The sequence below is a fragment of the Pyrus communis genome, chromosome 15, assembly GCF_963583255.1.
Source record: "Pyrus communis chromosome 15, drPyrComm1.1, whole genome shotgun sequence".
Taxonomy (NCBI): Eukaryota; Viridiplantae; Streptophyta; class Magnoliopsida; order Rosales; family Rosaceae; genus Pyrus; species Pyrus communis.
Genome location: NC_084817.1, coordinates 16,764,018 through 16,780,167, shown reverse-complemented (window position 1 = coordinate 16,780,167; position 16,150 = coordinate 16,764,018). Strand labels below are relative to the sequence as shown.

The following is a 16,150-nucleotide window of genomic DNA, read 5'->3' as shown; positions in this document are numbered from 1 at the left end:
GACCAAAGGAGCAATGAGAGCCAATCTTCTACAGTCCTTTGTGCGTGGACTCTTGGTAGCTTTTATCATTAATTGACATGTGTTAAGGTTACGACAGTAGAGCTAACGAGATTAAAGTTTATGAACGGGTCAATCAATGATGGAAGTTACTGAGTGACCACACAACCTGAGTGCAGAAGATTTGAACTCACAAGCAATCATTACTAGGGTTTGTTACTAAAACAAAAAGTGATTTTCACGCATCATTTTAGCTGCTCAACACATTTTTATTTTTGGTCTTTATATTGAATAAATCAAATTGAAATAACGGGATATAATTAAATGTGGGTGCATGAGAAGTTAAAAATAGTTTTTATTTATCATTTTCCTTAAAAATTATTTCTTACGTCTTAGATATTTAGTTGGTCAAACGACAATATTTGAGACTGATAACAAAATGACAAAATTGCACATGATTATAGGTTGTACAAGCGTTCTCTAGATAAGCACACGTTAAGTAATTCTTAATAATTTACTTTTAAGTGCTATTTTAGAAAGCATTTTGATTTATATAAGAAGTTTCAATGTTTATACAATAAAAGTACTTTTAGTAGAAACACTTACGAAAATAAACAATTCCAAATCAGTCATAAGAGCTTCAATATGCACTCAAAATCCCGAGTTCAATTTCCTTGATCCGTAATGCCGCTTGTATGCAAAATAGTCCATCCATTTTCTTCTGTAACAATGTGGTTCACTCTAGAATCTTTCATTTTCCTACCAATTCTTATTTAAAAGCTATAGAATTAGTTTTTGCAATAAAAATGATCATTTTTGTCTAATAAAATAATTTTCTTATTTTATAGTACTGAATGATGCAAAAAATTTACAATTAAACTTTTTATTTAAATATCTATAAATTTGATAATTTTACATAAAATTCGTACTACTAACTCAGCACTTGTAAATAAAGTGCTCTTTTTTTTTTGGGTAAATCTAGTTTACTATCTTCAAGTTTCGTAGTTTTCAACATTTGGTACATGAAAATTTTTTCGTCTCAGAGTCATATCTAAAGTGTTAATTTTGGGATAGTCTTATACATCCATTAGTCTGATTGTTAGGTCTCTCGTTAATTGATGACGTGGTGCTATGTGGACAATAACTAGGCGCCACGTGTCATTAAGGGGTCCACGTGGAAATTAAAATTAAAAAAAAAAAACCCCACTCGTCTTCTACCTCCCCCCAACACCCCCCATCCCTTCTTTCCTCTGCAACCTGTACCATCCATTCTCTCCTTTGCAACCCGTACCCTCCCTTCTCCCCTCTACAACCCCCACCCATCATCCCTCTTTTCTCTCCTCTGTAACCCGCACCACCCTCCCTCATCTCCTCTGATCCAGAGCCTGCCTCAACTCCTTTAGCGACCACCGCAACCTCCGCAACGGCATCGACAGCAAACCCACCATCAGCAGGATAAACTGCCCTATCGCAGCCAAAGCGCCAACATCAACAAGATGAAGGGGATTTTCAAGTCCAAGCCCAAAACCCCCGCCGTCATAGTTCGGCAGACCTGAGATCTCCTCGTCTATGCTTAACGCGCTCCCGATTCTTGTGAAAGCAAATGTGAGGAAAAAGTACATATTTTCCTTCCATTATTGATTTTGTCAATCAAAATTGATTCAATTCAATCCGATTGAAATTTTGATCAGATTCTTCCTTGCTTTTATATTCTATTATCTTAAAACATTGAGAAAATTGGGATCAGTGGTGTTTTCGATGAGCAAAGCTGATTGGGATCGGTTCAAGATCAAAGTTTAGATTTTTGAAGTTTTTGGTTAATGCGAATTTCATTGAAATTGGTGATTTTGAATTTTGAAATTGTTAAATTGGTTTGTGAATTCTTCAGTTTAATTAGTTTTTTCAAATGCAAATTGTGATCAGAGGAGATGAGGGAGGATGGGTGGGGGTTGCAGAGGAGAGAAGGGAAGGTACGGGTTACAGAGAGAAAAAGGAGGGTACGGGTTGCAGAGGAAATAAGGAAGGGAGGGGGTTCGGGGGAGGTAAAAGACGGGTGGTTTTTTTTTTTTTTTTTTGAATTTTTAATTTCGACGTGGACCCTTTAATGACATGTGGCGCCTAGTTATTGTCAACATGGTGCCACGTCATCAGTTAACGGGAGATGTAACAGCTAGACTAACGGATGTATAAGACTGTCCCAAAATTAACACTTTAGGTATGGCTCTAGGATCAAAAAAACTTCATGTACCATGACATACCCCGACCTGAAAAGTTCACTTGGACTCTGAAATTGAGTTGTGTTGGCCGACACCAGGAGGGTGACGAAGCCATAGAGTGCAATGTAGTGGAAAAAGAATGTAAATAAATTTAAACCTAAAAGTGCCTAAACAAAAGAGTGCAGGTTAGCGGGATTGTACCAATTTCAGACGTGATGGTAGAGCATAAGAACAGTACAATAATTAGAGTAAGGGTTATACCACTAAAGATAACCATCTATTGCGATTTGCCAGAATATTCGTTTACACGTAAGCACAACTACTAAACCTGGAGGGGTGAAAAACAAAGTTGAGTGGGTCAGCAAAACAACATTTTGTAAAGATGTTTATTTTCGAATATACTAACCCCTTGCCGTAAAACAAGTATAGTTTCCTTAAAACAAGCTATGTAAGTATGTAAACAATAATACAACAGCATTATAACTAGAAATATGCCAAGTCATGATATATCAAATGCCATAGTAATATAATCATGTGATAATCAAGTATAATCAATTGCTCATCAATCTATGCTAGCACACGAGTCGGAGTTTCATAATGCAACCTGTACGACATGACTGGGTGTAATCAATACGCTCTAGCACTACGATCATGTTAAGACTGGCGCCGAGGCGCGGTCACATATGAGTCGGAATTGCCTAATGCAATATGTATGATATGACTGGCACCTAACTTGGATCTAAGGTGAGCGAATGGTGCGGATGTGAACATATACACGTGAAGGACTGGCCCTGGCTCTGGGTAGAGTACTAACACCGGAGTGCGGTAGATGAGCATGTACAAATATGTATGAATGTCATGACAGTAATATCCCAACCATATAACAGCATTTATCACATTTAATATCACAATAACGAATACTTGGTAATTATAAGTGTAAAAATGAAGTAAATACGCATTTATGGAAACTATAACTATGTATAGGTATAAAAACAAACTGTCCACTCACTTGGAGTCCACACTATAACTCTCTAGCACTAATGTCAAGGCGTCACAAACGATCATCGCCTAGAACAATTATCAAATCACAACTCAGGATTCTTATCGATAGAACACACAACTCATGTAAAACACATCCCTGAGGACCTTTTAGAATGATTTGAAACCCATTGACAAAAACTAAATCGTCAGTCAAACGTCGGCAGTAGGGTCTATAACCCTACTTTATTCGATCCGGAAGATCCGTACCTCAGATTTCTGATCTGTAAGTTCTTATGGTCCTCAAATATTACGTACTATAAGGTACTAAGGTTTGGTGACGATCCAATGGTCGGATCGTCAATTCATGCAAGGACCCCATGACGGCCAACTAGGTGGTCAACTACGAAACTACATTAAAACATCGTAATTTCACGAAACAGATGTCAAATATAGAATTGGAGCATCCAAATTAGATTAAGATGGTTAGGTGGGGTCTCGGCCCACGCGCCACCGCACGCGGTGGTTGGCCGCCACGGTTTGCCGGAAAATTTCACTATTTCTAAAAATTCTCAAATTTCACAAAAAGGAAGATCTCAAAGAGAGGAACAACTTTCATACTTGCCACAAAGTCTAAAAGTGGACGGAAGATGGTCAATTTTGCCCACAAAGCCGGCGGGTGCCTAAAGCTTCTGGGCGTCGATTCGTCATCTACAGTGGTCCAACGAGGTCAAGGTTGGTTGGGATTTGCTCCAGGGATGATGGGCTACAAAGCCCAAGTGGTGGCATTGGCCTTCGCTTTGCTAATTCGCCGGAAAATTGAAAAGAGTGGTCAGAGCACTGTTGATTTTCGTCGACTCTTGTGGCCTCAAACATATCCCGTGGTTAATCAAGGTGGTTCTTGGGTGGGTTTTCTAGAGGGGAATGAGAGATTCAATATGGTGGTGGTGGTGCTGAAAAATTACACCTGAGTTGGTCAAAATCGGCCTTGGAAAATGGGAGGTCGAACTAGGTTGCGCGGGTTGAAAGGCTGACAGGAATGGAGGGGAGAAATCCCTCTTTTTCCTGATTGGCTGCTGCCTTCTCCCTCTCTTCTAATTGGTTCCTTGTCCCTTTAATTTAATTGGTCCACCATTTCCTTATCTGAAGGCTGATTGGGCCTCATCCCACAAAGTGGGAATTTAATTTAATTGAAACTACACTTTGAATAACCAATTTCAAACGTTCGTAACTATACCGTTATAATCCGGACTCGCAAACGGCTTTCGCCTATGCGTTCGTACCAACGAGTACTATAAGGATACGCTAAAACAATAAGTCTGACGTCTCTCTAGATGATGGTCAACGAAAGTCAAAGTCCTTGCTTTTAGGGTATTTTCGTAAATTCACACTTTTAAAATTAATAAAAACGTAAAATTAGGGACGAGTTGTCGCAATCTACCCTTAAGAAAATTTCGTCCCTGAAATTTAAAATCATTAGTTACACAAGACTCAAAGATAGGGAAGAATAAAATATATGTACTAACGAAGAAATCAAGTCCGAGTGGTTGTACAAAAAGGGAAAATGCTGCTTCGTCACGATTCAGAGTGCATTATTTCTTTTTCATGCCTCCAATTCATACTCTTTTTCTTCTCTAGTACAATACTATAATATAATAGTTTTCTCAAAAACAAAGAGTAAAAAATATTTATATGTACTAACGTCCCGTAAAAAATACATACATATAACTACATAAAGTAAGAGTAGTTGTACTGATACTTAAAACTGAAAATAACATTTTCAACTACGTTCCTGAGTGTTGCGTACTCCAAAAATGAGTAATAGCACGAGGCCTTTTGGGAGCTCACTGGCTTCGGATTCCATAGGAACTCCGAAATTTAGCGATATCGCGTGAGAGCAATCCCAGGATGGATGACCCACTGGGAAGTTCTCGTGTGAGTTCCCAGAAACAAAACCGTTAAGGTATGGTCGGGGCTCAAAGCGGACAATATTGTGCTACGGCGGAGGCGGGGCCGGGATGTGACAATTTGATATCAGAGCCAATCCCTGGCCGGAAGTATGCCGACGAGGACGTCGAGCCCCTAAGGGTAGACCTGTAAACGGGCCGGGTTTATTGGGTTTGGGTCTGATTCAACCCGACCCGTTAATTTAACAGGCCACCCAAACCCAACCTGTTAAACTAACGGGTCATCCGAACCCAACCCGTTAAGCCTAATAAGTCACCCGTTTCTCCCTTAACACCCGTTAATAGTTTTTTTTGTTTTTTTTGTTTTACATTTGCATTCCAATACAAATTACACATCTTTTACCCAAAATTACAAACATTAACCAACAGTCTAACAATATATATATATATATATGTATGTATGTATGTATGTATGTATGTATGTATGTATGTATGTATGTATGTATGTATCAGACTACATATACGCCATGGGGGCAATCAAACAGCCCATAAGGGTTTTACAAAATGTGAAGCATAGCTATACGCCGTGGAGCAATCGAACACCCAAAAATCTTCCAAATCAACTAATTAATAAAACTCCGTAAAGGTTTTCCAAATCAACTAATTAACTAACAGTCTAACATCTTATGCCGTATTCAACATCACCAAGATGTACCGTCCAATTACATCGCTACTTCAACGAAGAATTTGCATATGGAACACCCAAAAATCTGCAACACACCCACAAAACACAATTAAACTCAACCCAGTACATCAAATTCAAATAAACAAGGATGCTGGAAGTAGTGAATTCATAGGCAAACAAAACAGGTTTTCACTTTATTGTGGAAAATACATACCATGCTTAATCAAGACTAAAACTATTCGAGCATTGTCCCAATTTTTCGTTAAGGCTCATGTCAAAAATTTCTTCAATGAGTTCTTCCAAGTCAGCACCCTATTTCTCTAAAGCTAAACATAAAAGGAAAAAAAGGAAAACAATTATAATCTATTATGTAAGAAAAAAATACAAAGTAATATAAAATTTACCTCATTTGCCAAAAAGCTAGTCTCTAGTACATAGCAAGGCTTGAACGGTTTCAGGCAACAAAGAACTTCGATATTGATCAAGCACCCTACCACTAATACTAAATGCTAATTCCGAGGCAACAGTTGAGATGACAATTGTTAACACATCAGAAGCCATACGAGAAAGTACAGGATAACGAAATTGCTCCAGTTTCTACCATGAAAGAATATCCAACTCTTGTTTTCTATCAAGTCTCTTTTCTTCAAGATATAGATGTAATTCAGTTTTTTCATTTGAAGTTGACCCATCTTGGTAAATATTATCAAATTCCTACATATAAAAACAAAATAGAAACAATGACGTCAACGAACAATCTAAAGATGCATATTGAAAATATAAAAATAGGAATAACAAATATGAATACTACCTCAAAAAGTTTGTCTCCAACTTTTGTTTGAGTAGGAGTTTGATTGATTAGGTTGGATACAAGAAGATGAGAGAACTTGTCCATGTAACGACTAAAGAGTGCAAACAATGTGCCACTAACATCCTTCAACTCTCTGGAATCCTTACCATAAAGCTTGTCATAAGCCCACTCTACAAATTCCAATTTACAGCGAGGATCAAGAATCACTGCAATAGCAAGAATCAAACTATACTCTGACCAATATTTTTCAAACTGCAAATTCATATAACTCCCCATCCGTCTCATGAAATCATCACAATCTTCCATAGCATCTTGAATACAATAATGGACTTTGAACACTTTTGGGAAAAATAAGTTTGATGTAGGGTAATTTGTTCCAGAAAATAAGCAAGTAACTTCATAAAAATACCCCAAGAAATTGGAAATCTTCTCTATTTTATCCCACTCTTCCAATGAAGGACATGAACTAAAATTAGAATCAACAAGTGCCAAATCGAGAAAAGCACGACGATAGAAAATAACACTATCCAACATTGTATATGTTGAATTCCATCTAGTAGGCACATCTTGTCTCAACCTTCTTTTACTACCTGCTAATCCTACTTGTGCAACGCAAGCAAAAAACTTATTTTTTCTCGCTTCTGAACACTTTATATATTTGATGCACTCATGAACTTTTGTCATTGATCCATCAATTTCCTTTAGTCCATCTTGGACTATTAAGTTTAGGATGTGAGCACAACAACGAACATGGAAGAACTTTCCATCCATTAATAGCAAACCTCTAAAATGTAATCGTTTCTTCAATAGCTCAACAGAACAATCATTTGCAGAGGCATTATCCAAAGTAATGGAAAACAGTTTCTTTTCAATCGCCCACTCAACTAATAAGGCGTTAATATTTTCAGACAAAGCAACCCTGGTATGTGGAGGAGGCATATGACAAAAATTTAAAATTCTTTTGTGCATTTTCCATTCTTTGTCAACAAAGTGAGCTGTGAGTGTGAGATATCCATTAGTTGCAACAGAAGACCATAGATCCGATGTCAAACAAATTCTTCCCTCAATTGTATTTAACCAATCTTGAAGTCATATCTTTTCATCTTCAAACATCCTCAACATATGTTTCTTAACGGTATTTCTACAGGGCAGTTTGATATCAGGAGATGTATTTAAACAAAGTTCTAATGCCCTCATATTCAACAAACCTAAAAGGCAAATCATGCTTCACTATAGCCTCAATCAATAGCTCACAAAAACTAGTATGGTTAAACTGAGGAGAATGCAGTCCAACTTGAGATTTCTTCATATCAATGGGATGTTTTTTACTACACAAATCCATATGATTCAATAGGTTTTTCATCCCACAATTACTGTCACATACGTAAACTATCCCATAGTTTTTATACTTCGCATGTTGTTTATTATCAGGACCAACATGCAATTCTTCAAACAAAGTCTAAACCCGAGATCTCTTTTGACATATCTTACCCACTCGTATACCTTTAGCCTTTCTCTTTGAAGGACTTGGTGCACTTGTTGTACCTTGCGTATCACTTAGATTGACTGTTGACATTTCCATAGCCTCAGTGTTCTCTTCCTCAATATCCATCTGCACTAACCATAAACATAAGATGCATCAGATGCCAAAGAAGTTGAGACAACGAAAATGCAGAGCAGCATGTTAGTTAACTGTTAACTTAATAAAAAGCAGGATGGATCTCTCTTGTTGTGGTGGATGATCCCTATTTCCTTCGGTTTTACGTTTCTTTTTAGAGTGTTCTTTTTACCCCACGCAAGCCATTCAAAAACCTGTGATTGGGGATCAGGCTATTAGCTATATTTATAAGACTATTTTCATAGTTTTCTTAAATTTCAAGTTCTTATTACATTCACAAGTAATAAGAGAAAGAACTAATGAAGACTTGCTGCCAACCATTTTTAAAATGGTCTTCAAAATGAAAGTGTGTGGTCCGAAACTGCGGTAATGAACCATCAACTTATAGGCAGTTCACTTTGAGGGAGTATAAACTCCAAACTCAAATTGATGATCAGGAAACTGATAGGAGCATATTCATGCGACTTAAATGGCTTGTTCTCGTGCATTTACGTTATGTTTCTTTAGTTATTTTAGTACTTTAAGCTATTTTCGTGTGTTTGTAGGTCGAAAGGGCTAAAGGAGCAAAAAGATGCATTTTGGAGACTTTTGGAGCACTTTTGGGCTAAGGATAGATAGCTTATGCTTGGAGCCAAAGTGTTGGACGAAATTGAAAACCTAATTGAAGACCAAAGTGTTGGAACCTTGTTCCCTTTAGTTTTAGGACATTTAAACCTTTCCTATATCCTTAGTCGTGCATAACATTCCAACATTCCACTCCTTCATTCACCACTTATCATATCATACACTTATCTTATCATCACCACTTATCATATCATACACTTATCTTATCATCACCACATATCATTCATTTATTACTTATCATATCATTCATTCATCTACATATTAATAACCACATATCATTCATTTATTACTTATCATATCATTCATTCATCTACATATCAATAACCACATATCAATAACCACTTATCTTATCATTCACTTATCACTCAACATATCATTCACTTATCACTTATCTTATCATACACTTATCACTTATCATACTCATAATCATCTACACATTTCAACCATTTAAACATATGCACATTCACTCACATGCACACCCACCTCTTTCCACCTAATCCACATGCTTTCACACTAAAACACATGCACATTCACCCTAAACTACAAACTTGCACATGCTTTCCCATTTCATTATTCATTCACTTTGCACCACCAATTCACCCACATACACTCATCATCATCCAACCTAATTCACATGCAAAACCTCTAGCCCAATCAACAACCCTTAGCCACATGCATTCACATGCATCACCACCTTCTCCATCTTTATTCCACATGCATTCATCATAATTCACCCTAGCTACCACCATTCACACACACATGCACTTACTCTTTCATCATTGCACCACCATTCACACACACATGCACTTACTCTTTCATCATTGCACCACCAATTCAACACATGCATTTCCACCTTCCTACTTCATCATTTCATCCACATGCACTCTCAATCATAACAACCACATTCACTCTTAAACAATCACCCACATATTCTCCCATTCCCCCTATAAAAACCCATGCATTCATACACAAAAATCACATCTCATTTTCATTCACATCTCACACACAACACTTCCATTCCATTGTACATACCACAACACATCCAATCTTCCCTTTGCCGTGAGTCTCCCCTATAATCCAAACACCATCCTTCCATTTCCACCACTCCTCATCCATTTCCATAAATCCCCAAACCATTCACACCATCAAACTATCCTTAGACCTTATGCCACAACAAAGAGGAAGAAAAGAGTGCCTAAACGTTCATACAATTCAATTTTGAGTTGTTGGAATGTTTAGGTGTTTCTTTGATTTCAAAGTTTAAATTCAATGCTCTTTGTTTTGTACGAATGAGGAATGGAAGAGAAGAGTGCCTAAACGTTCATACAATTCAAGTTTGAGTTGTTGGAATGTTTAGGTGTTTCTTTGATTCTCTTTATTTTGTACGTATAAGGAACTAAACCCCCTTAGCTAGGGGGTGATTCGAAATAAATGTTTATGCTTGCATTTTGATTTGATTACTTCTAATTGCGTTTCATAAGTTGTGAATTCAATTTGTTTAACCGTTTGATTGATAACTTATTTATGTATGTTTATTAAGAATGCGCGCTTAATTTTCATGCATGAATATGACGCTAGAATATAAGTGAGTTTCACCTAATCGTTACGAACTTATATTCATAAGTAGTGGAGGTTGCTTATAAACAATCGCGTTAAACGAATTCTTGGCATAAGTTTCATGCGTATTCCATAGTAACGAATGCCTCGTCAACACTTATAATCTTCATAGAGCGTAATGATTCCTGCTTGTATCTCTATTATGCAATCATGTAGGGGACTTGTGGGGAATGTTTTGGGTTGTCGTATGCAATCATCCAATTCAATAACGTTAGGAAGATTTGAAGGTTAATTAGTGCATCACGGTTAACTTGGGGTGTTGAGAATTCATAATTTATCGAAAGGCAATTGGAAATCGTTTTATTATGCAAGTGTAACATATGTGGAGATGAACCCCGTAGATAACTTTCCATCCATTCAATTCCATCAATTTGTTCTTTCTTTTTGTGTTTTTGTTTTCATGTTTAATTTAACTTGTTGTTCAATTATGTTAAACATGTGAAACTAATTTCTTTTTAGTTAGAGGCGAATTTGAAGCCATGGACATATGTTGGTTATGATTTGATTTACTCCAGTTATGAATTCATGAACTTTAGATGTGGGTTACTTTTCTGTTTTGATGAAGAACTTGTTTATGTATGTGGGTTGAGGGTCGACACTTAATTTGCATGCATAAACTTGAGGCTAGGATATAAGGGAATTTCACCTAATCGTTATGAACTTATATTCATGAGTAGTAAAGATCGCTAGTCACGATTGTGTTTAGTAAACCCTAGGCTGGATTAACATGCGTATTCCATAGTTATGAATGCCTAGTCGATGTTTATGATTTCCGTTGAACTTAATGATCTTTGTTGAATGTCTCTATCATGCGTATTCCATGTTAGGGACTTTGATTAAGAATAATTTGGTTGTAATGCGTATCCCATTCAATCCAATGAATCTAGGGAAATCTGAAAGTTAGTTTAAGCGAACCTAATTAACTTGGAGCATTGTCATTCATCGTTTGTTGAAGTCATAACTGGGAGTCAAATTATACGCTTATGTTCATGTGTGGATAAGGAACCCTCTAACTAGTTTATCATCATTCTTCGTTTTACATTCTGTTTTGTTTCCAAGTTTTTGTTTTGTTTTCAATTCTCGTCAAAACTCAATCCCCCTTTACTTTATTGTTCTTTAGTTAGAATCTGTTTAGTTTATGTTTTAAAGTATTTTTGAATTCTTTGAGTCTAGTATAGTGTTCTATTTTGTGTTTTTACGTTTTTGAGTCAAATCCAAGTGATTAACAATCCCTCCTAATCCCCGGTCCAGAACGATCCCTACTTATACATATACTACAATTAACAAAAAGAGGGTTAATTTGTGTGCGTATAAATCCCGCATCAAATTTTGGCGCCGTTGCCGGGGATTAGCAACTTTGCTAATCACTTGGATTGTTTTATTTTCGTTTGTTTTTATTTCATTCCAGATTCTTAATCTTGTTTTATTTCTTGTTTTAGGTACTATGTTTATGACTCGGAGTTCTCATCCGATTCGTGAACATATCCTGGAATGATTGGGTTCTTCGTCCGGCTGCAAGACTTAAAAGAAAGCGCTACTTGGGAGGCAACCCAATGCACTGAATAAAACAAAGCATGTGCATTAAAAAAAAAAAAAAAAAAAAAAAAAAAAAAGAATGTAACTTTCACAAAGGTTGTTTGCTTGAAGCCCCACTACGTGGCAAAACTCTTGAAGCGGGAGGCATCGAAGCGGAAGGCATCGGAGCAGAAGACATTGAAGCGGAAGGCATCGGAGCAGAAGACATAGGAACGGAAGGCATCGGATATAGAGCATTCGAGGCCTCAATACTTGGCCAAACGCTGGATGATCCAGGAAAAAGATGCCTCTGGAGATAAGCTGAAAACCTTTGACGGTCACTTTGAATCCGACCTTCGGATTCTTGCAGCTCATCAAGCTTCCTCTTCATGCCCGTCGAATAGTTGTTTGCAAGCACATGCAAACTTCTATTCTCGTGCTTAAGCAGTTTGATCTCTTGCTTGAGACTTTCCACCTCTGCCATCAATGATTCCACCTGACGGGAGCGGGCAAGCAGGCGTTGGCCCATATTGGACACAGAGCTCGCACACTGAACACTAAGTGCGAGGGACTCTTGAACGGCCAACTCATCGGACCGTCCTGACAGCAGCCTACTATCTTTTGGAGTAAGGAGGTTCCTAGCTACTATTGTAGCTGTTGTGGCGTCCTGCATCACGGAGTCTTCACCTGTAAGAAGACCGTTAGAAGATAAGAAAGAAGGGCGCCATACGTTACCTTGACGCGGCGCGCCCGTATCACTGCTGAGACTCAATTCTAAGCTAAGGTTCGATGGGTTTGCCATTTTTTTTTCAAAAGTGTTCAGAAAGAAGGGGTGGATGGAGTTAATTCTCAAAGGGCCGGAGTCGATTTTCAAGATTGGGAATTCTTCAGAGTGTATTTGTTGGGGTGATCGATAGCTCCATAAAAAGCCATGGCGACGCGTCCACCGATTCAGAGATCCGGATTTTCCTCCGCAAATTTCGACGACGCGTTCGCGGCTTTTCAGAAAACGAGTTCAACTTTGTCAAAAGATATCTGACAAAGTCGAAAACACGTGGAGGCCATCATCGCAACTACACGTCTTTAGCCGACAAGCGCAAAGTTCGGCGACGCTTTCTCTGCTTTTCAGAAAACGCGTGCAGCTTTGTCAAAAGAGTCGCACCCGTGACTACTTTTGCCATGCAGAAATCGAAGAGCCGTTCGTTCAGAAATCGAAGAGACGTCTGTCGACAAGGGTAAAAGAACAGTACCACCACTTGCTATCCCTATATTTGTCGACTTTCATCTCTTATGGCAAGGCAGACTTGAAGAAAATGCCCACCAACTCTCCCTCACCTCTGAGGGCGCACTCCCAGCAAAGCCTTTTGAAATACTCAAATTTTTCTTCTTCCCCAAAGATGATACCAGATACCTGGAGTACATATGACCCAGGAGGAAATACATGCGCTGATTCATTCACCGCTTCTTCAAAAGCAAAGGTATCTCATATCATCAAGGTCAAAAGCAAATGTATCTCATATCATGCTCTTTCCCTGTCCTTTTCTTTGTCCTTGTTCTTACTCGCATGGCAAAGTGAAAGAAGCAATCAGCCGGCACTTGGAGTCAGTCTTTCGATCTGGAGCCAACTGCCTGGACTCTATTCCTGATTGCTTACCTGGCGTTGCTCTCGAGTAGTCATCTTCAATGGTTGATACACTTCCAGAGAAGGGACCACTGCTGCAAGGGGGAGCAAGTAAGGCAAGGGGAAAATGATACATTGAAGCATGTAGAGACAAGCAAATGCTGAGCTATCCTCTAACCCTTTTCAATACGAATTGGAAAGATTGAACAAAGAAACAGATAAAAGGAGGAAGCTCAGACCTTCGGGGGAGACCCAAAAGAATCCTGCTGCCCAGCTCAAGAGTAGCACAAAGGAAAATCAATGATGGGAGAAAACCCGTTCAAGAGTAAGCCTGTGGAATCACCAAGATCAAGCCCCATTGCAATCACCAAGGAGAAGAGGGAATTTACACTCCATAATCAGATTTGCGTCTCTAAACTCTTCTCTTTGTTAGTTACATTCTGCCATGTTTAGTATGTTTAGTTGTTGTTTTTTTTGTGTATTTACTTATGCTTTGTGTGAATCTATACTTAAAACATTGAGGACAATGTTTGATTTAAGTGTGGGGGGGGGGGGGGGGGGGGGTAACTAAGTTTATTTGATGCAAATTCGTTGAATTTTATCACCCATAACTTCAAATGTTGTTCCTTGCTGTTTTAAGGAGTTTTTAAGTTGTTTTAGAGTGTTTTAGTATGTTTTGTTTTTATAACTCCGAAAATCAAATAAAAATTTGAAAAACATGTTTTGAAAAGCCTAAAAAGAGTGTTTTGAGTCGTTTTTGTGTGTTTGTGTCTTAGGATACCTTCCAACACAATGACAAGGATTTGGTTTGTAATTGCATGACTGTTAAAAAGAGTTATAAACATGGATGAAAGTTTGATTTACTCTTGGTATATGCTTAGTTATGGTTATAATGTATGACTTCACATGCAATCATAAAAGAAAGAAATTCGTTTTTGTAACATGCTTGAAGGAAGGAACTCAAACAAACGCTACAACCCTGTGAGACTCGAGCTATTACCTTCTTTGGAGAGTTATAATCTGTGATTCTGTGTTTTCTAAAGTTGTTGCATGATCTCATTATTCCTTGCTTGGTTGCTACTTAGAATGCAATTGTATCATGATAGAACTAAATGCTAGAACTTATATCCGTTTCATTCAAAGCATGACATTGGTTTGCATAACATATATCAAGATGAAGTTGTGTAATTGCCACCATAGCCAAATAGCCTTACTTCCCATATTTCGTATAGATTGTAAGTCTTAACCCCGTTGAGCCTCTTTTAACCTATTTTCTTTGCTAACCACATCACCCCTTACCTAGCCTAAAATAGGACCATCCGTACCCTTGTTCTTAAAAGATAGTGAGCATGACTTAAATGAATTCCTTTTGAGTACATTATGAAAGAAAATGAGTGTGGGGGAGAGAATGTTTTGTTCTTAAGCGTTTATGTATGTTTTGAGAGTCAAAAGAAAAGAAAAAAAAAAATTGTGAAAAACATATGAAAAAGAAAAACAGAAAAGAAGAGAAAAGAAAGAAAGAAAAAAAAAGAGTTTGTTCCCCCTTGTTGTTCAAAAGTTGAGTTTTCATTCAAAAGTGAATTCTACGTTAATTCAAATGCTTTGCTTGCTATTTCTTTAAGAACCTTTGTTTTCCATATCCTTTCATTGTTAACCAATACCCTAGCCCCGTTACACCCCTTTGACTTCTATCTTGATCGTTATGTGTTCAATAATGTGGAGTTTGGAATTGATATGAGCTTATGGAATCACTGGTTCTCATTCTAAGTAGTAGCATTCCATTCATGAGATCATATTCATATCATTATCGTAAATCCAGAAAATGCTTTTCCTTGTTATAACATATGTGAGTGTTCGTCTACATGTTTACATCAATCTTCTCACATATAACTAGTGTAGGGTGTGTAGTCAGAAAATCTGTGTGAAAATAGAGTGCATTCTAGTAAGGAATTGAGGGAATTCTCTAAGGCATGTTACTACATTCAAAACATGGTTTTAAATGCTTAATTGTGAACTAGTATGTGGTGACTATGAGTAAGAATGTACTTAAGTGTAAAGATGGCTAAAAACTGTGGGAATAATGATTTTTAACTTGTCATGTGCATTGGAAATCCCTGAGACGTTTGTTGGAAGGTTTAGGTTGTGTTTTACTTGTTCGTTTTGTTTTGTTTTTGGTTTCTTTTGTTGTTTTGTTTTGCTCGAGGACTAGCAAAAGATAAGTGTGGGGGTATTTGATAGGAGCATATTCATGCGACTTAAATGGCTTGTTCTCGTGCATTTACGTTATGTTTCTTTAGTTATTTTAGTACTTTAAGCTATTTTCGTGTGTTTGTAGGTCGAAAGGGCTAAAGGAGCAAAAAGATGCATTTTGGAGACTTTTGGAGCACTTTTGGGCTAAGGATAGATAGCTTATGCTTGGAGCCAAAGTGTTGGACGAAATTGAAAACCTAATTGAAGACCAAAGTGTTGGAACCTTGTTCCCTTTAGTTTTAGGACATTTAAACCTTTCCTATATCCTTAGTCGTGCATAACATTCCAACATTCCACTCCTTCATTCACCA

The 16,150-nt window shown here is 37.6% G+C and overlaps 1 protein-coding gene across 1 annotated transcript; it reads right to left on the bottom strand.

The window, feature by feature from the left end:
• Positions 1-6,380: 6,380 nt before the first annotated feature.
• Positions 6,381-6,900, bottom strand: LOC137717104 (zinc finger BED domain-containing protein DAYSLEEPER-like). Its single transcript, XM_068456413.1, has 2 exons — positions 6,595-6,900; positions 6,381-6,497 (listed from the first exon to the last, which is right to left on the bottom strand). Exons 1-2 carry the CDS (start codon positions 6,898-6,900, stop codon positions 6,381-6,383), a joined length of 423 nt encoding a protein of 140 aa, XP_068312514.1.
• Positions 6,901-16,150: the final 9,250 nt, after the last annotated feature.

What these genes read in the sequence shown, in the direction of transcription:
- LOC137717104 (XM_068456413.1), bottom strand. Translation starts at nt 6,900, where the DNA reads ATGGAAGATTGTGATGATTTCATGAGACGGATGGGGAGTTATATGAAT. An exon ending in TTGGAGACAAACTTTTTGAG is followed by an intron (nt 6,498 to 6,594) that starts GTAGTATTCATA and finishes TTTTATATGTAG; the next exon opens with GAATTTGATAATATTTACCA.